Source organism: Sylvia atricapilla, chromosome 12 (assembly GCF_009819655.1).
Source record: "Sylvia atricapilla isolate bSylAtr1 chromosome 12, bSylAtr1.pri, whole genome shotgun sequence".
Taxonomy (NCBI): domain Eukaryota; kingdom Metazoa; phylum Chordata; class Aves; order Passeriformes; family Sylviidae; genus Sylvia; species Sylvia atricapilla.
In genome coordinates, this window is record NC_089151.1 from 13,109,661 (window position 1) to 13,135,681 (window position 26,021).

General features: G+C 42.1%; 1 protein-coding gene across 3 annotated transcripts in view; it reads left to right on the forward strand.

Annotated features, from left to right (window-relative positions):
- The window catches only part of ZNF423 (zinc finger protein 423), a 581,899-nt gene that overhangs the window by 400,152 nt on the left and 155,726 nt on the right, over positions 1–26,021 (forward strand). For 2 of the 3 annotated variants that reach the window (XM_066327879.1, XM_066327878.1), the window contains 2 exons: positions 21,807–22,007; positions 25,873–25,953. In XM_066327879.1, the coding sequence (XP_066183976.1) occupies positions 21,807–22,007; positions 25,873–25,953 (282 nt within the window). The remainder of the gene's footprint in view (positions 1–21,806; positions 22,008–25,872; positions 25,954–26,021) is intronic. The other variant, XM_066327880.1, reaches the window with a different exon arrangement.

The following is a 26,021-nucleotide window of genomic DNA, read 5'->3' on the forward strand; positions in this document are numbered from 1 at the left end:
TTTCTCTGTTAAGATTTCTCCCCCGTGCTTTTTTTATGCAGTACGCTACTTTAGATTTTTAATTGCTTTCTGCAATTTCTTTTAAAGTTTCCCTCCTTTCAGGGGAAAAAAAAGGGGAAGCAGAAGCTTTTCAGAAATGAGCCACAAAATAAAGGAAAACCACCCTGTGGTCACTCCTTTTCCTCTCTCTTATGCTTTGCATGGCATCTCCCAGCTATGTAAATCAAAATTTTCACTCGGTATCTCTAGAGGCGCAACATCTTGACACAATTTGGAGACTTATTTTTTCTGCAGGGCTACCAGAGCCCATGCTGGGGTGTTTTTAATGCTGTCTCTGCTGCTTGGGGCTTGCATTGCCTGTTCCTTTCTGGCTGTTCCCTCTGTTCTCCCCCTCTTTCTGTCTTCTGATCCTGGTGCTGCATTGTCTGCTCCCAGTGCTGAGGGTTTCTGTTCTCCTCTGTTCTGTAAAGTTGAGTTTAATTTTGGCTTCTTGGGAAAGCTGGGGTCTCATGAAGCAAACAGAGACTCGCTGCTGCAAATATTCTTGCCATAACTTTTTCCCATTTTCTGTTTATTGAGATAAGTAACAAAAAAATGTGTTCTCCTGCTTCACCTTTCCCCTTGGAGAGGCCCATTTTGGCTACACAGCTTGTCCCCTCAGCTTTCCTCCAGCACCCTGGGCTTGCATGGTGCACTGCCTGGTGCCCAAAACCAAGAGCACCACCCTCCCAAGGGCCCTGTCCTTGTGCTGTCCCAGTACCCAGAGCTGTCCCTGCCCTCTGCCTGTGAGCATGGTCTGTGTCAGCAGCATTCAGGGAGACTCCACACCCAATTCCTTTTCTCTATTCCTACATGCATTGGATTTTGTCTCATTTAACTTCTAATGCAGTATGCAGAAAACACAGCATGAAATTCTGGGATCTGTGCTGCAGAGCACTGAAAGCTCAGTGACAATTTGGAGCGCATTAGAAACCTGTTATTTTGCAAGTACTCTGAAATTACCTGTCCTGAGTGCCTTCACAAGCTCAGGTATCTCCTAGAAGGTGAAGTAAATCAGTATGAGAATATTCTGATTACATTGGGTTAGGATTTCCAAAGAAATAAATCTTTGAAGTTAGCAAACAACTTGAGATTTTGGTAACTTTTTTAGTTGAATATTTTTTCAGTACACTGTGACATCTCAGCTGGTTGGCTTTCTTGTATTGATTTAAAAAATGGCATCCTTGTCCCTGCATTGACTTGTGGGACGCAGCCCAGTCAGTATAGTCTGAAGTTCTCCAAATTTTAAACTGCTCTGGAAGCATCCAGAACCCAGAAAAATGTGAACAAGAAATAAAGCTTGGAATGTCTGCAGCTCAGGTTACTGCATTCCTCACTTATAATAAGTGAAATTGAAATTTTATTTTCCTAGGTAATGTGTGGGTTTTTACAATGTCATGTAAAAACATACATTCTTTTAGAAGAGAAAATAAAAATAATTTTCATTTCCTAATTATGAATTTTTAGCATTAATATTGTACAGATAAATACAAATTTATATATATTTATGTATTTTTTTTAAAGAAAGTACTTTTGAAAGTGTTTTACCAAATGGAAGATGAAGTAATAGAAAGTACCTGATACTCTGATAATGTGTTGGATGAACATCCTAGACAGATGTAGGATTTTTGTAGCTGTATAATACAAAAAGAAACAACACAAGTAATTATAAGCTCTTCCCAGATTCCTCCACTTGCAGGAGTCACAGCTCTGTACCTGCAGGCACAGGACAAACCTCTGCTCCCCCGGGCTCCTGGGGCTGCAAGAGGAAGCTGTTGGCTGCAGTGACAGGGAGGCTCCTGAGGGTCCCCGAAGTCCAGGTGACATCCTGCAGCTGTGGCCCCTCGAGGGGCGGGAGGAGATAGAAATGGGATTTGTTTCCCGACACGCGCGTGCCATGGAAACAGCCAGGCCACCGAGCGGCTGCGCCGGAGCGGCACCACAGGTGTCCCCTCTTGTTTGGGGAGGGAATCTCCGGCAACAAGGAGCCATCTTCACATGTGAACACAGCATGGGTGTCAGTATTTAAATTAGAAGCACACACCTGTGTATTACGGCGTTTCCTAGAAAATACTGACTATTAAAAATGTTAATTGGGAAAATTATAGCGATAGCACAGAGGAGGAGAATTAATTTCCATGGTACAAGAGGCGAGGAAAGAAAAGCTTTTTTCAAAGAGCTGTCAAGTTCTCCCACTACCTCATCACCCAAGCTTCTTATAGACCATGTACACTGGAAAGCTGGTCTGCTTAAAGGAAGGAGCAAGTGTAGTGCATTGCACATGTCATTGGTGCCCAGCTTCCCAGTGCCTAAAGCCAGCCCTCCTGATTGCTCCAGGCTACATCCATAAGAAGGAGGATTTCTGCAGGCTGCAGGGTCACAGCCCTGCCTGGCCTTGGGGACAAGGACCCAAGGACTGGTGTGCACTGGGATGCCCGCAGTGCATCAAGACTGGTAATGGGCAGCAAGGTTTCAGTCAAGTCTGGGGTCATCAGGATAACCTCATCTGAAGTCTTGTGAGCTCGGTGTATGTGCTGGTGTGGTGCTGCTGTGGATTTGGGGATGTTCCCATAGGGTTCTTCTGGCAGCAGCACCCTGCCAGAGATGCCACCAGCATGGATGGTTGCATACTAATCTTCTGGGGCAGGCAGGAGCCAACCTCCCCAGGGTTGTATCCATGTCTTGCCAGCGTTTTTCTCCCTGTGACAAATGCGCTTTTTATTTAAAGGTGTGCCTGTTGGCACTTTATCTGCTGGGAGATTGTAACGTTGTTTCATTTCCTAGCACAGACTGAAGGAAGGTAATCACTTTCACGGGTGGACCATCAGGAGCAGCCTTCCTGCCTCTCCTGGGCTTGCTTGGTCTCCCGCAGGCATGAAAATCCTGGTGAGGGATGTGCCATTGAGCTGGAGTGAGTGCTGGAGAAGAGGAAGGCACAGCATAGCACTTTCCCCTCTTCTTCTTCCCTTCCTGGGTTACTTTCAGTGGTGCCACCTTGTTCTCCTTTGCTGCCCAAGAGAAGGGCTACGATTAGGTAAACGTTTTTTATGATTTTAAACAGAAGTTATATCTGTTGTTTACGGTAGCTTTCAGGAGCACAACTAGGAGCAATGGCTAAGGTAAAGCAGAGGAGATGCTAGGCTGAATACCAGGAAACATTTCCAGGTAGTGGGATCTAATAGCCTGGTATTCTCTTCCATTACTTTGGTAATTTGCAGACTAGACTGGACAAAACACTTGAAAATACACTGTAGGAACGGTGTTACATTAGCAGAGGGATGGGTAAGATCACCTGATAAATCCTCATCTCTAATTGATCCAATTCTGCTGCACTCTGGATTTGCTAATCTGCAGCTTTGAGCAGACAGAATGGTCAGGCAAAATTGTGCTTTCAAGAGCTTATTTCGGTAAATATTTTTATGTAGGATCTCAAAGCACTTTGCAAATGCTAATTAAGCCTCCCAACCTAGTAGGAAGTCTTCCCTGTGCCACATATCCACACTGCTTTGCATTATGCAGAGTGCACATGCTGCAGGTTGACCTTCCCCAAAGGGCTCTGGCTTCAAGACTGATGGGCACTTGCCAGCCCATCCTGCTTTGAGTCATTTCTGCAGGTCAGTGGCTTTGCTTTTCCAAATCTGCCTTGTCTGGCTGGTAGGAGTGGGGGAAGCTGAAACCATGCTGCAGTAGGAAGTGATTGCAGTGGGTTTTACCTTTGTGAAAGCAGACAGCTGGAGAGTTGAACAAAAGTCTCCTGGTGAACAATTTCTTTGGTTTTCACAGAAACTTGTTCTCTTTTGACTGGTTTATACCTTGCAGTTGTAACTGGTAGCTCAAAGCTCCCAGCCTGAATAAATGTAGAACAAGAATAGTAGAATATATTATGTTGGCCTGTTGCTTAAACAAGAAAAATCAATAAAATATAATGCCACAGTGGTGGATCCCCAGTAATCATTCTTCTTAAGAAAAAAAACAAATTGTGGCAGTCATGAGAATGGGGTTTTATAAACAAGGTTGTAAAAGAGAAAAATAAATGGAATGAACAAGCTGCACTGCTTTGCGTTCTACGCTGAGTAAGAACATTGATATGAAACTCTTCAGTGAAGAAATGCCTGAAATTTATGATGCTTTGCCCAAAAAATCTTTGCTTGTTCAGTACAGGAAACTAGAATCATTTGGGTTGGAAGGGACCTCTAGTGGGTCTTGCTCAACATTGACCTGACTTGTAAAAGTTTTGTAGCCTTTACTGTTATACTTTTGGTTATATTATCTTATGCTGTTTAGCTTATCATGGACCAAGAGTCCAAGTATTGTTACTGTGGTATAAAAATGCATAGCAAACAGAAATTAAGGCCATAATAGAAGATATGTTCTGTCATTTAGTGTCTAAAGTAGCCTTTTTCCTGTCTCACTACAAGGAATTACAATGTCACTGTCAAAATAAACCAAGCTCATCTCATAATCTTGTATTTGTTGTGCATAAATTCAAATGAGAAAACTGTTAAATGGCACCATTTATAATGAGATTTGAGATACCCTATAGCTCTCACTTGGCGACAAGTGACCTTTGTCTTCTTTGGGGCTGAGTAACAGCTCGATGAAGATTTAATAGATGTGTGCAGAGACCTGGCAGTAGACTGGGATGTGTGTGGAAGAGGTGCTCAATGTGTCTTGCTCTACATATTTTTGAATTCCTTGCACTTGGGACTGGAGTGCTGCCTGTTGGTGTGTGGCACTACCCGTGCGTCCTTTCTCCCTTGGATAGCTTTGGTGTTCGTTAGTAGAAATTATTAGACAGTCACAAAACACTAAAGAGAAAGGAAAAAACCCACACACTTTGCTTGGAAGCAGTCTGTGTTGCATAAAGCTCTGACAAGATCAAGCCTCTAATTAAATTATCTGGCACGTGGGCAATACTGTTCCGAGATCTGCTGAGCTAATGTGTAGCCATTAGCTCATACAGCCACCAAATCAGAAGTACCAAAGAGACAATTTACATAGGGCCACAGCGTGTTTTAAAAAATTCTGGTGAGTTGTGAAGCCTGTAATGTTAATTGCCAGTTAGCACATTGTAATTGCTGTAATTATTTGCAAGTAAAATGATGTAAGGGACTTACCATTGTACTTTTCTTTAACACTTCACATGTTGGTGATCCACTAAATCTCCCACGTAAGAGTTTTGCTGGTTATTCTAAGAACTTGACAGCCACTTGCTGAAGTCTGATCTCATCCACAAGCTTGCCATTCTGCCTGTTGGCTTTAATACTGAGCAGTGGCTCTCTGAAATCTATATTAAAAAAAACAAGGCAATGAAATAATAACTGCAAATGTCTGCTGCTGACCAGTGAGAGCATAGCCAGCCCTGCAGCTGGCCGTGCTGGAGCCCAGCTGGGAGAGAGCCCTCAGCACAAATTGCCAAGCCCATTGCCTCCCACCGCCACGCCGCGGAAGTGGGCCAAAAGCTCCTCCGTATGGGATTAAAGGGATGTGTAATAGATTAAAGATCAAAAATGTTAATTAAGAAATGGTCTTTTCTAATAAGATGCCTTCAAGGGCATGGTACCAAAAATGAGGCAATATCTCATTTTGGCAACAGCTCAGGGTTGTAATGAAGCTGGAGCAGGGGGGGTAAGGGGAGAAAGAAGGGACGCCTCCTGTTCAAGGCAACTCCTTCAGAAGGGGTAAATCAATTAGCAGGAAAAATGTAAACATGAGTCAGAGTGAGACGACTGAATGCTGCTGATTTAGAGGTGGATTTAAAGGTACACGTTTTAGCTTGGCCTTTCCTTGAGGATAAGTTGGTAGTTTGCGACAGATAAACATGGACTGGTGTTTAAACATCAGCCTGGTAATTTGGCTGAAAATAACCAGTCTTGTTGAAAGCTTTGATGCATTTGCAATGAATCTGTTCAATATATTTTAGTGATGTAATCATCTAGATATAGAAAATTCACCATCTTTGTTGCTGGGTTGAAATTTGTAGGCGTAATGTTTGGGTAAAGGTTTATTCTCCTTAGAAAAGGGGAGAGCGCTCTCATGTTTCAGGCTCCTGTAGCAGGGGAAGTTTATGTTTTACAAATAAACTGATATGCCAGTGTTACTTATGTGTTTCGAACACGGAAGGTGCTTCTAAGAGCTGTGAAATATTACTGCATCGTTATGACTAAAGAAAACACGATTTTCCTTAAATTTGAGTGTTCTAGTCAGTGAGTCCACTGTTACGTATTCTTAGTAAACTCATCAAAGCTCCAAAAGGAAAACTTGGATGTTTAACAGTGTTTTTTCCTTATGATGAGATTACACATGTCACTTCATCTCACAGTTTCCCCTCCAAGAGCCTTGATACTGCAAGCTGCAGCATTGCTGAAGGAAGTTATTTGCCAGCACAAAATGGAGGGGCCCTGTAGGCAAATTTCTTCCCTATTGGTTGGAAGTTTTTGCTTGGATAAAGAAAACCACTGACATGGTGAGATCTCCATGTAGTGTGTGTATGTGTTTTAAGGCTCTGACTATTGTTTGAACCAAAGCCATAGAGAATTTTCAATTTGAGAGAAATAGGGTGGGAAGACACTTGCTGGTCGTGTCCCTCTGTGTGTGTAGTGACCTGGGGCTGACTGAAGCACCTTGGCAGAAAAGGTCCTCTGAAAAGAGTTCAAAATTTAGATTTGTCACTCTATCTGTCTATATTTTATTTTAATCTATTGTGTTCTCCTTGAGAGGAGGAGTGATGGTTTTCCCCTGAGAGCTTTTTGGACCCCTTGAGCTGGGCATGGTGTAGACTTGTGCTCGTTGGTATTATTTAGCTTGGATAGGGGCTATAAGTGACTTAAATGACACTAAATTCCTGTGCCCTGATTTTGTCAGATGAATAAACGGAGATAGTGGCTGTTTCCATTCACAGAAAGCGTATCAGAGAACTATTTCTTTCTTATTCAAATAAGATGTTTTTGTGGTTTGTAAATGTATCGTTTTGACAGACTGATTAGTTCCATCTTGATTTCACTTATGGTTTTTGTTAAAAGAAATGTGTAACTTGGACTTGAATTAGCATTCTCCCAAGAAGGGCTGTGTCAGGCCATTCCTGCTGACACATCAAGGAGATGCAACTGTAGCAACAAAAAGATCAGTGCCTTTTCCTGACTGTGAAGCCTGCTGTAAAGTCTGTAAGACAGTGTTTTGAACAGAAGTCTTCCTCTATGTAATTTTGACAATATTAAAGAAAGATATCTATTGTCTGTTCTGCTTCTGTGACAAAAGGGAAGATTTCAATTTTGCACTGTTCATTTAATCAAATATTTGCAGAAAAATAGTCAGTTCATAATGCTGTCATTACTTTGTACAGAATGTGTGTCCATTATTGAAACTGAGAAAGAGTGGGCTTAAAGCTTAAAGCACAGAAGTCCAGAAGACCATTTATTCTGCTAAATGAATGAGAAATGCTCTGTGTAAAAAGCATTTGGCTTCTCTTCCTTGTTCATATTAAACAAAATACATTTATTGCCAAATTTCCACAGTAACGTCCAAGAAGCATAAAGAAAATCAACAGGGCTAGTGAGGTATAACTGAGAGCAGCACTTGGTTTACAATCTCATGAAAGAGAGGTTGTGCTGCAAAAAAAGTACTTTTTCTGATTGAAGTGAATTTCAGGCAGAAATCTTGCACTATTGGTTTGAAATAGTCAAATTGGTAAAACAATTTCCAGACATGATGTCTGTGAAATTTACTTTTTTTTTTTCATTTTTTGTCTTTATATACTGCATGTGCAAACTGCTGCAGTGGTGAAGACATGAGGGATATCACTTCTGAAAATGCTCTTTGAATCTCAGGATTTGTGTCAGGATTTGAATCTCAGTGTTGTGGTGAAAAAGCATAGGTGCTTCTGTGTAACAGAACTAAATTATGTTTCATTTTTTCCCCCTTAATTCCAAAAAGTGGTGCTTAGTGCTCATGGTGTGTGTGTGAAATTAAGTAAGAATTGGTGTTGCTCTTCCTCAAAATGGTTTTTAAAAACTGGAGACTTTTTAGTGTTTTTTTTAATGTAAGAAAGTCGTAAGCCTGTTGTATTTTAAATGTCTTTCTGAGTTGCAAACAACTCAGAAAAGCTACACCACAGGCACGGGAAGAGCAGCAGTGAACTATTTAATAAGGAACGACATCCTAAGAGTTAAGTGATTTTTAGCTTGATCTTGTAATGAAATAATTAAAAACCATATCTGGTTAATGAACTCTGCAGCCAGACAGCATAACTGGCCAAGGATGTAGGGAGTGGAAGAGGTTTAAAAATACACTCTAGCTGTGATGGCTGTAAGAGCAGCGGGAAGGTCCAAAACAAACCCCTAACTCCTTTTTCTGCACCCACCACAGGCTGTTGAAAAAGCTATAGAGCAGGATGAAGTTGTCAACTGTGCATCTTCCTGCCAGTCAGCAACTAAAACACAAATTCCATAATGTAAGGAAAAAAGAGTTCGGAATAGGTTCCTCCCAAAAAAGTGCCTTTTAAAAAAAGGATATTTTTGTTACAGTTACTACTTTTTACCATGGCAAAGTACACAGGGAATGGGGCTGCTAAAGAGTGCATCAACTAAATTAGGGTTAATTAGAAGTTCTCCCGGATAGCTGGTGCTTCATCAGCAACAAAGCAGCATGTAAATAAATCTAATTTCTCTCCAAATAAACTCTTCACAAGCTTAATTACAACAGCAACAATATCCCCCCTTAGCTCCCCCTTTTTCATTAGTGGGAGCTGCTCATTATGAGCAGTATCTGGTGAGGGCTATCATGAGCAGGCCAGAGCTGCCCCTCTCACAGGTGTCCTTCGAGGCCAGGAAGAAGTGAGGAACTTCCAGCCTACCTGGAAGAGCCAATTAAGGTAATGCATGAGAATTTTGAGAAGCAGAAAGCACTGATGGAAAAAAAGACAAACCAACCAACACCACTATATTCTGGAGAGACTTTGTTAATTACTTAAAGTATTTTCACTATTTGGATTTTTGGCCATCTTAATTTCTTCACCTTTATTACTGATTTGCCAGCAAAATATAGCAACTTCAGGTTTATCTGCCCTTTTTATTCTTTTTTGCCATCCATCATTCTCATGGTAGGTCCAAGGGCTCTTCCAGTTCCTGATGCTGTATACATGCTGCTGTCCCCTGCTCTGACACTTGGGACCTGCTGAATGAGAGGAGGGGCTGAGGGAGACTCAATTTTAAAGTCATTTTAGCTTTAAATCTTCTAAATGTCTTTCCACAGTTTCTTTACCACACAGGGCTAGAAGAAAAAATGCGAGCAGATATTAGGGAAAAAAGTGTTATCATTGCTAAAAGGATCACCACACTGGAGGACTAGTGCAGCTCACTGCTTATTCCAGGGATAAATAGCCAAAAACCTTTATCCAGAAATTAGTTATCACAGGGAAAGTGAACCTGGGTGCCAGTTTCAGCTGGGTGCAGAAGTGCTCTGCTAAGGGCTCGTTCAAAGGGGATTAATTTATTTCATTTGGTGCTTGATACATTATCCTCTGTAATTTTTAATTTTTTTTTATATATATATCTAATACTGTTGAAACCAGTGAATTCCTTATTACACAGTGTCCGTTTCAGCCGATCCTAAATTAATAAATGAGCAGCAGCAGAATAGCATGCAGCACAATTCTAACAGCATGAGCTGCACAGAAGTATATTTCACTTAGCTCCAATTTAAATACTCTGCTTTGCTCGATTTAATTATGTGAAATTACTGAATTAATGGCTTTGTCAAGTGAAACGTGTAGGACTTCAGAGTTCGGTATTAAGGAAAGAAATTAGAAAGGAAATCTGAGGTACATTAATTTTTGCATGTGGGCTTGTTTTAAACACAGACTGAAATTTAACTGAGCTCACAGCCCAAAATCACTCGTTTTAAGCCCAGGGAAGAGAGAAAGAGCAGGAAGTGGCAGGAAATTTCCTGACTCATCCCTTGCTGGCTTGTGGTGATCTCCTGGGTGTATGTGCTGGGCAGGTTCTGTGTGTGTTTGTGCAGCAGGAGCTGGCCAGGGGCACACGGGAGGGAAGACTCTGCAAAATCCAATGCTTCTCTAATACCTTGCCCACTTGTTAAACACCCTTTCCTGCACTGCATAGTATGACTTTCTGATCTCTTTTCTGGTTGAGAAGCTTGTTATAACAGTTCCTTTTTTTTTGACTTTCATTAACTGAATTCTTTTGCTGTGGTCCGTGTCCCTGCACCAAGACACGGTGCCCAGCCTGGTGCTTGGTTGTGCAGAGATGCACAAGGAGACCTGAGGGTAGCGTTTCTGAAAGCTTGCCAGCCCTGCTCTTCTGAAGCCATTTGGACACGTAGGTGCCTAACTCATTGATTTCCAATTTCATGGGTTTTTACTACAGTCTGTTGCCACTTGGGAGTATTAGTCCCCTAAATCACTTGGGCTACCTACAGATGTCCCTCCCAGCCATAGCTGGAGCAGGGTAGAGGTGCTGCTTTCCCAGTTTCTGCTCTCTGCTGGCTGTGCCCAGCTGGGAAGGCTCCCCTCGAGCAGTGGTGTGAGCCTCTGCCAGCAGTAACTGGTTGCAGACAGACTTGAGCATGTGTTTGGGAAAACATGGCTTTTTCCTTAGGTGCATTTGAAACACCTTTTTTTCTTGTAGAGAGAAAGTCAGTGAGGGTTTTTTTTCCTCCAAAGATGATGTGGGGTATTTGATCAGTCCATAAAACCCACAACTAAGTTGTGGTCCAGGTTCAAGCCTCTGTACCCTGGATAAAAACAGGAGTTTTACCCGAGAAGCTAACTCCACAAACCTGGCCCCACTGAAGCCTCTCAAGTCTTTAATCACAGTTTTGAAGACTTCCAGGCACAGTTATCACAGAAGTGGGTCCCTTCTGTGCTCCTTCAGCTGCACATTTGTCATTCCCAATGGAAAATGATCCAGGCAGGTTCTGAGCAAACCAAGACCCATGAGAAGGTCAGTGAAATAATTATTGCTTTCTCTAATTTGCCTGTGTTTTTCTTCCTACCCCAATACATTTTTTGCTCTTGTTCCACTTTTTCCCTCTGTATTGATCCACCCCTTGGTTCCTGACAGTTTGCAGAGGGCTCTTACTCTCTCAGTCCTAATGTTCTGGGGTTTTAATAAGTGTAAAAGGAGGAATGTAAATGCTACCTGTAGGATCTTACCAATTTGTTTTGTGAAAGGAATTCCTTTCCAGCAAAACTTTTAAACAAATCCATATTTAAAGCATGGGAAAAGTGCATTTTGAAAAGAAATACATTCAGGGGCCTAAGAGGGTATTTTTTTATGGAGTTCTTGCTCCACTTACATCTTGCTCACAGGAACATACACCAAGGGCTGTATTCTGAAAACACAAATTCTCTGGGACCAGAACTTCCTGCAGAAAGGACAATTCAAAGTCCTGGACCTTATGGAGGAACAATAAAGGAATCTGCATTTTGAATTAGGCGAAGGGACATCAAAATATGTAGTGGCATTTATCGCTTATGGTAAATTACATCATCTGTAATTTTTCTCTCTTTGAAAATCAACAGGTTTATTTTAATAAAGAGTTCCAGCAGCTGCTATTTTGAGCAGAACCAGTCAATACCTTATTTTTTGCATTTGATATGCAGCTGCAATAACAAGCCACATGTGAATTTTATTAAGCCTTCTGAATATTCTTTCTGTTCAGGGAGCTATAGATTAAGTTTTGCAGATATCTGGCTTTAGCTTGAAGTAAAAAAGTACCAAACAACCAAAAAGCCACAAAAAGAAAAAAAAATGAAAAAAAAAAATCGTTCACACCATTTCCTCAAGAAAGGAAAGGGTTTGTCATGCCTATGGATTAAAATGTGATTAAGAAGTCCCATGTTAGCTGTGAGTGGAATTCCATAGAACTGCTGGAAACAGAACACTTTTCTTCAACAAAGACTTGAAAAACAATAAGTTGAGTTTTATTAAAATATTCATATACCTGAATAAAGTTTAAGTGCCATTTTTCTTTTGAAAGTTATATGCATTTATTAGAGTATGATGGTCACTATTATTTAGCAGTAGTATGTGAAGCGTGAAAAGCACATTTTTATGAGGAAGTGCACTTCACTCTGAAGTTAATACTGGCTGCATTCTGATTTCTTTGTGCATATAAATGAACTTTATATCTAAAATGCATGCATCTAAAATGGATTTTAGATTTGGTTTGATTTGAACCTCATTACTGGAACTGAAGGTGGCAGTTACTCCCATTGAGATGCACCTTTGGAATCTGGAAGTGGGCAGCAACATCTTTTTTTCAGAGGCAGATAATGTGTGGCATGGCAATCACAAATCTTGTGTAAGTGGATAGAGTCTTCTGCAGATGGCTGTCGAGCAGTTTGGGTGCAAACAGGTTTTCTGATTTGGATGTCACAGAGATGCACAAAGCAGATCTACAGGGTTTTGAGCCTGTCCTTTCCAAGGGGGAGGCCCCAGTGTAAAAGGGGGTGCTGCTCTCCTCAGAGCCCTGTGGGGGGACAGTGTCTGTCCTCTGGGGAGGCACCCTGAGGGTGACCATGGTCAGCAGATGGGCTCTGTTCCAGCCAAACACTTTGGCACACTCTGGACGGCTCCGCTCTCTGCCTTTCGTTGCATTCCCTAAAATTCACTTACAATGCTTTTTGTGTCGGGAAAGTGTTTACATCCCATATTTATCCTGTTAAACTGCCTGCCAAACACTGAAGAGCTGATAAACACTATGTGCTGTTAACACTATAAAGTACAATCCCACTGCTGCTTGCATGCAAATAAATAATAATAACTCAGCTCTTTGTCCGCTTTTCGGCGTGTAAGTGCATTTGTCACATAGCACAGTAACATCTAAATCATTTTAGTAAAAGCACTAGAAAGGCTGAAACATTACCTGCAGCCATGATTAAGAGGAAATTTTTACTCTTTGGCGGTGTTTATATGATTTCCTTATTTGATTTTTTTAAAAAAACACTTTTAAAATTATGTGATGCTTAATTACTGTTGCTGGGTTTCACGTTTTAAAAACCTTTCACTGAGTTATTTCACCTTCCTAAGGACTGAAGGACTGGCCTGTAGGCTAAAAGTTACTGTGAAATACTCATTAAATCTTTTCTTGCAGCCATTACAGACAGAGATATCATTTTAATGTGCCTGGTCAGTTTTGAGGCCACTGTTTTTGTTACTACCCATAAATCAGTAGCAAGTATTTTTAGTGTCATCAGTGAAAGGTTAATAGAAGTCCATAATTTCCAGACATATCTCTTTCGATTAGATGCTCAGAAATTTCCTTATAAAGGGGGTGTAAATTGTTCCACTCCAAAACTGGAGACTGTGTCCAATTTGTGCATAATTGAAATTGTCTTTCTAATAGACTCTTTGGAAGGTGTGGGGTTGCCTTCAAGGTAATGATTTAAACATAAACTGACCCTTGATGAGGGAGCTGGAGTTTCAGTTTAATGTGTTTCTGCAATTTTCCTTCGCCTTCAGTGCCTTCAAATTCCACACAAATAATTCCTTCATAACAAGTGCCTTTTCAGAAGATGTATGCTGCTGACAGTTAATATAAAATTATTGCCCCTGAATGCATTTTCGTAATTACTTCCCAGAGAACTGTCTTTGTGTTAGAAGACATTTCACACTTTAGTAACATAAGTGTTTGGGGAGAACATGAGTAATAATTACAGGCAGTCTTTCAGTGAAAATAAACCTAAAAAAATTATACAAAAAGCTAATGTTAAAGTTGTTTAGAGACAGTGAGGAACTTATTCATCACATTATGCCTGTCTGTATATTTTCCAGTTTAATAACCCATCAGTAACTAAACTTAAAAAAGGCCATAAGAACAGAGAAGCTGCTTTCTAATTTTTAAGCAATAATGAAAGGTGACATGCTTCTAGAGACAGAATAAAGAAAACTCAATCTGAATGCTCCTATAGGAGATTTCTGCTATAATGGAAAATTAAATGGCTCACAGTTTGATCAATAAAAAAATTAACAGTATTTATTAAAAGGTTTCTCTAGTATGTTGATTAAAGGATACTATGGAGGTCTTGATCCAAGAAAACCAGGGTTGTAGGGTGAGTTTGTGTAAGAATCAGTGACTGAGCAAAGCCAGTGGGTTTCAGGTTAGATGCTGAATGTACATGGTCACACTGTTCTGGAGAGCCTGGAGCCAGGACTGCCTGTACAAAGACATCATTCTGGGAGTTGCTACACACAGCCCAGCAGCAAGGTTGGATTTGCATGGAGGCAAAGATGGCATAGTGTTGCTTTCACTGGATAAAACAGGGCAATTACACCATACATACATCTCTCTAAATATAGGTATGGTGCATCTCTCAGCAGAGGTATCAATGTAGAGATGTAAGTGGGCTCAGGTGGAAGCAAGGCACTGCAGGGCAGGAGGTTTTTCTGTGTTACTCATTGTGTGTGTGTTATCTGTGACTGCTACAGCAAAGGAAAGTGCAATGAGCTGCCAGTCCTCTGCTGTGTGTTCCTGTCACTTTCCATGCCTTTAAACTCCAGGTAGACACTTGAGGTTTTCTTAAACTGCTGCTAATTGAGAAATTGCATTCTATCTGAAGGAAGATGGACATTTTCCCTGAGAAGTGTTGGTGTAAGTAAGCTAAGAGAAGGCTGCTGAGAGGCAGCTGTGGGATGTGCAGGGCTGTCAGCACCAGTTCTGTGAGTTGTGCAGAGCCAGCAGAAGCAGGTGCAGTGTTGGTGCTGGCACCAGTTATTCCTGGGGTGCTTGGAACCCCTCTCTCTGAGAGTGTGTGTACTAGCAGATATAGAAGGAGGTGCTGTACCCTGCTAAATTCATTTTTCTTTGCCAAGTTGAAGAATGCTGAGAACTGTCCATTTACTTACAAATTATTATGATTTAATACATACTGGAGTGTAATAAGGCTCCGTTGTGAAATGTTATCATGTGAGCTTCCTAAAATCTCTGACTTTTGTATATGTTATTGTGAGCACCCTTCACATAAAATAGCATTGCTGGTGAAATCTGTGCTTTATCCCGTGGGTTATTATGCAGAGGCACCCAGCACTGAACACTCTCCCTCTTCCCCTGCCTTTCCAAAAGAAGCCCTTGCAGCCACCGTTGCTGCTTGTTGGTGGAGGCTGCTGTCAGAGCCAGACAAATGACAGCTCGCAGAGGCTGCAGCGGCCAGAGCCCTAGGAGGGCACGAGGAGGTAACAATATGCAATTTTCATGGTTCGAGGGTAGCCTTATCCTACTGTTCTTCATTACAGTACTGCAGTGAGATCAATTTTATTAAGTTGTTAGTCTTAGGAGGCCAACACCATTAACTACATGCTGGATCAAATAATTTTTTTGGTATTACGATTGTTCTTCCCTTGTTGAGGGAAGGCAAGATCTGATGTGGGATCTCTTCAGCCTGAGAGAAGCATTGCACGGCAACTGAGTGTCAGCAGGATTGTGTGCCTGCACTTTGCTCGCTTGCCCTGTCATGTAGTCATCCCATGTGATTTATCATTGCATGAATATACTGTGGTGTTCCATGCATTATTCCTTTCTGGCTCTTTGTTTTTCAGCTAGGCACCTTTTTTCTTTACCACATGTGGTTTGACACCATGTGAAAGTGGCATGCTGCACTGCATGATGGAGGACGAAACCTGCTTGCCTTTGATGCACATAGTGATGATTTGATGTGTGGAATGAGCTGCCTTTGATACCTGGTCCTGGTCCTAGGGCTGGGATGCAATCCACGCTTTCTGACCTGGTTTGCTTGGCTGCAGCAGATTTTTGGCAGCTTTCTGTGGGTATGGTTGCAGAGGTTACAGCAGCTCACAGGAGGGCCCTGGCCCATTGAGAGGTAGCACACACACATATCTGTGTTCAAAATGGAAGTGTTTAAAAAAGACATTTTTTTTAAATGTTGAGGAGTCACAGAGTGGGAGTACTCAGCAAAGGCAAGACTTCATCTTATGATGAAGATTTCAGTTTAAATTTGTTTGTGATTTAATTACTGAAACACTAGTGACTTTTTTGGCTTTTGTTCATTCTTTGATCACAAGTACAGAGAACTTTGGACTCTCTTTCCACATTACAGAGCTAAAGACAACAGTAAAATGTAACAAACCACATAAAAGAAGAAACCTCCCCCACACTGATTTTGGCATTTGACGCTGAGCAAAACATTCACTAACAAACGTTTAGATTAGGCTTTTCCTTTAAGTCATTTGTCTCTTTTGTTCTCACTTCCTAATTATGGATGAAATTTCCTTTCCTTTTGTCTTGCAGGGGTAGCCCTGTGGCCGCAGGGCAGGAAGGCTGCACCCCTGGGTGGGCACTGCAGGGCTCTGCCAAGCCCCAGGAGGTGTCAGTTGTTTGCCAGCACCCATCACTCCTCCAGCACTTAGCTTTTATTTCTTCAGTGCCATGTACTTTTATCACTTGTCCTGCATCTCAGGAAAACTTCTAGAAATAACTGTTGTCCTTTGTGAGACCTTTGTTTGTTTTTGTTTGCACCAAGGTGAGGAGTGAAGAGATGCCTCTTTCCTGCTCTTTATTTTAAGTTTTGCCTTCCAGTTGCCAGACCTGGGCAGTGCATGTCCCTGTGTGTGTAAATGTTTATGTGGTGCTTTGCAGAGTGTCACTTTGCAGCCTTTTGCTGGGATAGAAAGCGCTGCCTAGCACTGCATCAGTGGGTGTCTGCTGAAAAGAAGCCCCATAACTGGACCTATTTAAAGCCAGGCATGACCCTGCACTAAATAGCATGTTCCTAAAAGCAGCCCTAGATTTAAAATAAATCCTAGCTTCAAAAAGTCCATACACTTAAAAAAATTAAAGAAAAGCCCCAGAAAATTTACTGGCTCAAAGTTAGAAAGGCTTGCCTGTGTTGTGTTGACAGAATAAAAATTTAAACTGTCCATAATTGATTCCACACATGAAAAAATAAGCTGAGGTTGGTTTCTCTTCAATTCTTCTGGCCCATGTGTTGTTGCAAGGTGTTACGCTTTCCAAGTATTTCAGTGGAAATTCAAGGTAGGCATCAGCATCTTTCCAGCATGGCTCTGGCCTTGCTCTGCCTGCAGTCCTGCCCCACTAACCAAAGCCCCCAAGGCAGTTTGCTGTGCTCTCGTGGCTGGGCTGTCACTGTGCCACGCTGAGCTCCAAGAACAGTCCCAGCCTGGTGGCAGGGCTGTCTGTCCCAGGCTCACTGAAGCAAGGAAAATCTGCTCTTGACTTGAGCAAGGCCTGAGCTGAACATGGCACATGTAATCTGTTTTCAGACATTTGGCTTTAGGAGTGTGTTGTTCCTGTAACAGAGCTGTTTTGAACACAGCTCAGAAGGCATTTCTACTGACTGCAACTTTCAAACTGGGCCTTTGGGAGTTCACTTTTTCAGCTTTGCCAAGTTTGCCACATTCTTTGGACCACCAGGTCAGGCAGGAACACTCCCAGTTCTTGCTATGTCTCCTTTGAAATAGTAACTTTCTAGAGTATAAGCTGGCTTGTATAGAAAAAAATAAGAGTCATTAACAACATTAACTTTAGTGGCAATTAGAATAACATATTCCTGAGTGTTGGCCAGATTGTTTAGGTCATAGGGTAAAATATTCTCCTTGTGAAAAGCCCTGCAGACCTTCCACTGTGCTACAGAGGGAAAAGGGGGGAGAGAAAAAAGAAAAAGAAAAGAAAAGAAAAGAAAAAAGAAAAGAAAAGAAAAGAAAAGAAAGAAAGAAAGAAAAGGAAAAAGAAAGAAAAGAAAAGAAAAGAAAAGAAAAGAAAAAGAAAAGAAAAGAAAGAAAAGAAAGAGAAAGAAAAGAAAAAGAAAAGCGCCCCCCCCCCCCGTTTCCCGACATATTGGTTAGTGAGCTATACTTTTAAGACTGGCCACTTAAATTCTATCTTGTGTTACTCATAAAAGAAGATTGTTAGATCTATCATTAGATATGGCAGGGTCACTTAAAAATTACTCCTAACACCGAAGTGTTACCCCCTCTTTGGAACTGATTAGTGATCATTTATCCTGATCTTTATCCTGGTTCTGCCAGCAGTTCCCTTCTGCTGGCATTTGCCCCAGCCTTGTGCTGAGCACAGCACACTGCTGTGAGCCGTGTGCCCGTGCTGTCCTCGCGGTGGTGTGTGGTGCACAAATTCCTCCAGGATGGTAACTGTGATTATTGCGAATTTTTTAAGCAATCTAGATAGAAACTACTTACTATTGAATTAAGCTCACTGAAATCCAAGGCTTCCAAATGGAATCTTAAAAACTAGCTGTGGCGGGAAATGTATCTATCTGCGCTTGATGCCACAAGGCAGCCACTCATCTTTGGAGACTGCAGAAGGTCCTGTTGGCTCTGACAACCAAGAAGCCCTTTTGCTTGGTGGTGCACAGATGTGTCCCCTCAGAGCCAGGCCCAGCTCCAAAGCCACCCCTGCTCGTGGTGCCAGCAGCACCCTGGCCTCCTGTGGTGCCCCAAACCCCTCTGGCAGTTTTGCAATCCACAGGCGAGGTGCTCCTGCAGTTCTCGCCAGCAGGAAAATTGCAGGTTAAATTTGTGAACTGCTACAGCAGAGCTCTGCAGAAACGAGCTCCCGAGGAATGCTCATGGCCTGCTGTCCTCATCAGGGAAACTGAGCTCATTGCGGGAGCAGCTGGGCTGTGTATGAAGCTTTTCCTTGCTGGCTGGACCACCCATTCCCATCACTGCCCTGCTGGTTTTGTTCCCCTGGGTGAGGAGTGAGTGTCTCCCCAGGGCCGCCCGCACCCCACACACCCTGCAGGCAGCCTGTGGTCAAAAACCCAAGAAACACCACAGATTTTTCTCAGCAGTGTTTGGTGTTCACAAGGCAAGCACAAAGTGTGCAGCTCTCAGCAGAGCAATCTGAAAACCATTTTGTTTGAAGGACAGTAACACGGAGGTGTGGCAGACATGTACAATTCCTTCAACTCACCAAAACCAGGAAAAAAATCCTACTGTAAAGCAGTGTTGCGTTTGCTAAATAATTTCTGCAAGCTTCACTCTTGTGTTATTTGACATATAACTCTGTCAAGCAACGACGTTTTTAAGAAGTTGCCTAGAGGATCAGATTTCCCATTCAGCAGGGAATTAAAAAATGTTTCTGGAATTTTGCTTTGCAGTGAGGAATCTATTTTCTTATCTCACATTGTACAATTTATTTTTCCTAAAGCAGTGTGCTAAATTATTTGTTATTGTTGGACTCGGTCGAGCAGCTTTATCCCTGGTGTAGTCACGAAGTATTGGAGTAAAACCAAGGATGAATTTGTCACAGTGTACTCACCAAATCAGCTGGTCTTTGAGTTAACTCTCAAAAGACAGCATTTCTGCTAAAAATATTAGTGAGGGTCCCTTAAAGCTCCCCAAAGTTGCCTGAAAGCTTTTTTCTTCAGGTTGTGGCGAAGTCAGTTCAGAAGTGCTTCCCGAGGCCTTTGCCAGCAGGCGGCCTGGACTCAGGTGCCAATTCTTTAGGTTACATTTATATACTTGGACTCTTTTTATAGGTTTCTGTCATAAAACTGGAGAGTTGACATTCTGATTTATTAACTATCAAGTCTGCATGACATAGACTTAAAAAAGATTGAATGAGCTAAAATGTTTGGGATTGCAGTCTGGAATGAGACACTGTATAAAGGTGTGCCAAGTAAATATGACAAAATGCAAGTGATAATTTGAATATATACATTAAATGATGTGTGAAATAAAGCAAAGCTAGCATAGGTCTAAAAATGACTTATTCTTTGGTGAAGCAGTAATATAAGAGAACCAGAATTGGGGTTTTTTTTCATTACAAGACATCTTTATTTAAGGAAGAGTCTATAAAGCAGGAGGTTCAGCTAGTGACATTTTATTGAATAAACATAGTGTAGATGATGACTTACAATATGGAGTGCTTAGTGAGTGATACTTTCTATAACTAAATCCTTAAATTCATTACTGCTGTGTAAGTGGCATATCTGATTTGTTAAGATGAATATTATCTCTCACCCTTAATGGAAATTTTGTAGTAGAAAGGTATGTATAATTCAGCAGTAAAAGAATCTGAAAATGTGCAGATCAAACTGCAAAGAGGGAGGCTGTGACACACCAACGCAGGCACTGATTTTCAATATTTCCATTGCAATTGGAAGGGTACGTCATGTTACGAGTACTCCATGGAAAGCTGCAGAGTGTTTTACACCAGTTGATTTATGTTACCATGCCCAGAACAGAAGATGGTATGAAATGTGCTTGGGCTGAATAGTGGTAGGAGAACTCTAGTAATGTCTATGTCTGAATTGCAGTGCTCGTGGTAACCAGTTTTCATCTTGAATAAGGTTTATTTTCAGCTTTGCTTTATGTTCTCAGTATTGGTCGTACTTAATTTTTTTGGTCCTGATCTGATTTTAGAAACAATCAATTTCTCTGTTTGCTGGTCCTTCCTTAATGGCTTAAAACCCAACTCATCCCAAACCAACCAGGTGGCATCTCCCTCCTACCTGGCTGAGGGCAGCTCCTGGGCTTTTGGGGTCAGCCAGTGTGCAAGGTCTCTTCTGCTGGCAGAGTCTGTGGTTCTGTTTCACTCTGAATGACTTCCCAAGTGTTCCCATCATCCTGACAGGGTGCATTAAGAGCATGAGTGCTTGTGGAGGCAGGTGAAATAGTGCAGATGTAGCACCTGGGGCTGTATCACCTCTGTTGGGGAACCTGTGTGAAGAAGAGGCGGAGGCAGCTCTGTTTCAGCTGGCCACCATGGCTTGTGTGCCTAATGGATGCTGCCCTGCTGAGAGGGCAGCAAGGACTCAGAAAGGAATTTTCAGCTCTGTGGCCTCTCCAGAGAGCCCAAGCAAGGGTTGTCTGCAGTGCTGCAGGGAGTGGCTTCAGGCACATCTGGGTGTCCACTGTGCCCAAGGGGGTGTCCTGGAGGCAGGAGGATGTGGCTGCAAGCTTCTCTCTCACAAAGGCCACTGAGGGTGTCCTGGTGGGAGTGAGCAGCTGTCCTGCCACCCACCCCATGGCCAGTGGAGAGCCAGCTGCCCCCTGTGTAGAGCTGCCACCTGCACAGCCCTGGGCTGCTTGGCCCCCCACACTGGGGAGTTTCTGGGGCTGTCAGAGAGCTCAGTCTCCTTGTGCACAAATGCAGATAGAAACCTGGGGGGGTTGGCAAAGATTTATGTGCTAGCCCACACTCTGGTCACAGACCAAGATAAAAAATATCAGAGAGACCTGAAGGTCAGATGTACTGTGTCTGCTCTCAGCTAGGTCAGCACAATGTCAGGCTCATCTGCCCAACCAAGTGCCTCTCATTAGTTCAGCAAGACCTCTCATGTCCTGGGGTACGTGTGTGCTTTGGGATAGTCAGCTAGAGCATTTTTTTTTGCTTGTTGTTACTAATATTGGGGCTTGGGGGCGGTGGGAAGAGGAGAGCACTGAGAATTAAAATTCAGCACATGCCTTTTCTTTGTGGGCTGTAATTAATCTTGCCAATTTTTAAAGCTTTGAGAATCTGGTTAAGTGATAAAACACTAACAACTTTATACGACAGAGTTAGAGGCTCCCGCTATACACCCACCAGAGAAGATTAGGAGAGAGTGTTTGCAGGATTCGCACTAAGCAGCAGAGAATACAGTTGAGAATTGTTGCACCACATGATATAAAACCCACATTAATATAATGAAAGGTGTCGGGAATAATGTGAGAGCGGCTGTAATTAAATGTATCTTAATAAGTGCAACATCCTTCTTAGAGCTCTTATTTTTCAGACCTCTCAAACTTAGAGGATGTTCTTACTGTTGGCAGGTGGCCTGGGAGGAGAGCTGGAGAGCGAAGCGAAGGACAGCCGGGCCCTGGAAGAGAGGAACAGTGTGACGAGCCAGGAAGAGAGAAATGAGGAAGATGAAGACATGGAGGATGAGTCAATTTACACCTGCGATAACTGTCAGCAGGACTTCGATTCACTGGCAGACCTGACTGAACACAGGGCACACAACTGTCCTGGAGGTAATGTTAAACTAGCTTTACAGTTCTGACAGGTGGTTAGCTGGGTAATTGGACATAGCAACAGCTTGAGGCCTCAAGTGAGATTAAAGAATTAATAATGTAATTTTACAGTTAATGTAATTTTATTGTGGTGCCTTGGGCAGCCTTTGTTCACTCCTTTAATAAAATTAAAATAAAAGCAACAGCTTTCCAATTGGAATCTGTCAGTAATTACGTTAGACAAAAATGTTGTGGGGTTTTTTTAATGCTAAAAGTTTCAGGCAGGTATTTTTCCCTCTCTCTCCAAATGTAGGAAGATTAAAAAAAGTTAAATGACTGAAGTGTGCAAAACTCCCAGGAAAAAAGGCCTCTGAACCCCTGAAAGAACATGATGATTCCTGAGATTAAAATTCATAGTGTGAGTTCTGTAATCCCACCCTAAAAATACAGCATTCTCCCTAGGTTATTATTACATTGCCTTTTGAATTTTATGGAAGTGAGGATGGCATCAGCCTACGCTGATCTTGATTTTACTTTCTGTAAAGTAAGAACAAGCTCAGACCACCGGTGTGAACAATTGCAACATACCTTGCTTTTCCAGGGCTTCCTCTGCATGGCCGGCGGTAGCAGCAGGTACTCAGCCGAGTACGCTAAGCCGATTTACAGGGGTAGGAAAAAGCTTTGCAGATTTTACCAAAGATTAAATAAAATCTTAGGAGGGGGAGTGCAGAATATGTGCATATGTATTTAAATCAGGGATTCTTATCTTTCACCTTCCCAGAGTTGAACATTCTGCCATCACGTCTTCCTCCACACTCATCTAAATTATTTTTAGGCAGTTGCTGTTATGGCAGACGGGTAGGTCAAGGCTGGCAGAAGGCAGAAGGGTTAGTTTCTCCTCTGGTGCAGCAGTATCCCATCATCTTTCCCCTGAGTGCATATTCCTCCTGGCCACTTAATTTGTTTTGTAATTAGTCTATGTTTTCTGCTCTCCTTTTTGAGCTTAAGTAAAATGATGCTCAGCCAAGAAAAAACACAGGGGATGGAACAGAGCAAAGGAGGGAGGGTCAGGTGGAGGCTTTGGCTTGGTCTGACTCCCACCCCAAGAGCACCCTCCCTTGTCTCATTCTGGCTTGCAGAGGGGAGGACTCCCCACTCTTGTTCCTGTCTGCTTGCTGGGAGGAAGGACACAGGGATGTTGGGGCTTTTCCTATGCTTGCAGTGGGATAGGCATTGCAGTCCAAAGCCTGCCCCCAGGGCTCCTTGCTCTGCACTCTCATTTAAGCCCTACACAGGCTGATAAACTTGAAAGTGTGTAAAATCGAAAGGCCACTTCTTGCAGGGTAATTTCCCAGCCAGCTGACAGCCATGGCACTGGCCTGAGACTTCTGCACATGGCACTCTGCAGGGGAGTAAGCAAGAAAATGTAACTTTCTATTCAGAAAATCCCATGTTTTCCAAACTGGAAGGTAAAGTGCACAGCCCATGTGGACATTGGTCCTTTCCAAGGAAGATGTGCTCTGGGAGGCCACTGCTCCATCACTGCCCGATCTCCTCAGTTGTGCTGAGACAGCTGCTTATGGTTCTGGGAGTGAGCCCCACAAAAGGAGGCTCATTTTACCCCAAATATCTGCTTGGGTCTGGTTCCCTGTGTGGTCCCCAGGCAGCTGTAATGGTACAACTGGCAGAGGAGAGTGGGCACTGCTGATGGGGACTCCAGAGCAGGAATGCAAGGTTATGAAAGGTGACAGCAGTGCTATGAAAAGGAGCAATTTTTTCCAGAGACAAATCTGCATTAAAATATAGCAACCTAGAGATTCTATTCATGTAAATTCAGTCAGTGTTTTCACACCTCAGTTTTGTTTTTTTTTTTTTTTTTTATCCTCAGTGTTCTCTTAGTGAGACTAAGAAAAATAAATTGTGTTTTTAGGGATATATCAAAATAATTTGTCAGTATTCCCATTGCTATTCTTGATTGCAGGTAGCATAATTACGTCTCTTTACTGTCTTCACATGTGTAGATGATTTACAAAGACATTTTGTCCCAAAAAGGCACCATATAACTATCTGTATATACATGAAATAAGTGCTAATTGTCTCCATGTGAGGATAATCCTTGTTCCAGAACAAGAATGTCTGTTTTCTATTTAGTTTAATCTAGTGTCCTGAAGTGATTTAAAGTAAATAAGAAGATTGCGCTCATATATTTTGGAATGAGAATGTTTCCATGAAGACAATCTGTAATATTGCTTGATAGTCATGTACTTTACCTTGAGGAAAAACAACCATTTTAGATACACCAGTTTGATGCATGATCTGATAATCATGAGGATTTTTGAGGAAGGCGTGCAAAATGTGTATCTCTGTTAATCCAAAAAGACTTACACTACCTGGGTGAAAACCCAAGACCGCATTAGAAAGTGTGTTATATTTAAAGATTCTACCCTACAAAAAGAGCTATTTACCTGTGTCCTTAGTTACCCTATACTCCTTATCCCTGTGATACCTGCCTGACACACCTGAGGGTGTAATACAGTGCCTGACCTCTTGGCAAGCTAGATTTTCATGTCTTAATCTGAAGCAGAGCTTTCAGTCATGTCTACATGGCTCCAGATCAATACAGGTAATATTTGTAGTGATAATATCACCAGGCTGATAATACAACATAACTAATGACTTCCTTTGGGATACTGAAGTTAGGAAGGTATTGTAGCTCAGGAGTGTTGCAGGATTACAAGAGATCACTGCAAAGAACAGGATAAACCATCTATTTCACTGGAATCCCTTAGAAATTCATTACAGCGTGCTGAAGTTATAATACAGTTTGAACACAGCTGCTTTGACATGTAAGGAAGTAACAAATAGTCACTGCCCCCCTGCCTTTTTCATCTATTTCAGACTTGTTTCTTTGAGGACAAAACACTGATGAAATCTAGACATCTCTGGTAGCATAGGTGCATGGCATTCCTTTTGATGTCAGTGTAGTAGAGATGTTCTCTTTCTGACAGAATTAGGTGCCTTTTATACCTTTTGCTCATGACTGATGTCTGTGATTGCAGGTTGTAGGTTCCCAGTGTCTACAGGGATCTGAAAAGGGCCTAAATGGGGGCTGTACCAAAACAACATCACATTTCCTTACTGGCTTATGTCTTCCCTTGTTTCCCAGCTTGCCCCCACAAACGAGCGCTCCTGCAGCAGTTCTAGAAACAGTGCCCTTAAACTGTTTCCTTAAAGAGCAGCATCTTGAAAAATACTCAGAACAAATAAAAACACCTAGTGTATACACTGGATGTGTTAAGCTTTTAAAAATTACTTTAAAACTCACTAGTATCCCAAATCCCCTAAACCAGAGAGGACTAAGTAATAGCCATTTGCATCATGCACAGCCTTTTTTATATGCATTTTTGCATGCTGTTGTTACAGTGTAGGTGTAGCATGATGCTATCTTACAGCGTTAGTGACAAGAGTAAAGAACTACGTGTGGATTTACAACTTACTGTGTCCTAAAACAAGCACCAGAGGCTCCCTACATCAAGCAACTATTCTGTGATTATTTATCATTGCCTGGTGGCTGGTGACAGGCGGCTTGTTGTCTGACAAAAAGTGGCTAAAAAGTCACAAGCTTGGTCATTTGACTTGTGTGTTTCATCCACCTGCATTAGTCTGCGTTTAGCTCCAGCATTTTATTTTGGGTTTTTTTTGCTTCCTCCACCCCTTTTCTCCCATGGGTCAGAATAGTCTCAGGTAAAGTTGTTTCTTCAGATTTTCAAGTGAATGTAGAATGTTTTAAAGCAAATTAGCACAACAATGAAGCGGACAGAAGTAGGTTTTGGCTGGGTCTCCGAGCATTTCATGAGGTCCTCTTCTGTTGTTGATAACTTTACAGGTTGTCTGTTTCAAACAGCAGCAGAGCTATATATGGATATTGCCAGCTTGGAAGCAGCTGATTTTTCTAAACTACTGTACGGTAGGAACTAGTTTATAATTAAAGTCTTGCAGTTGCTCCTTTTAAATGCCCTGTAACTTGTACACTAG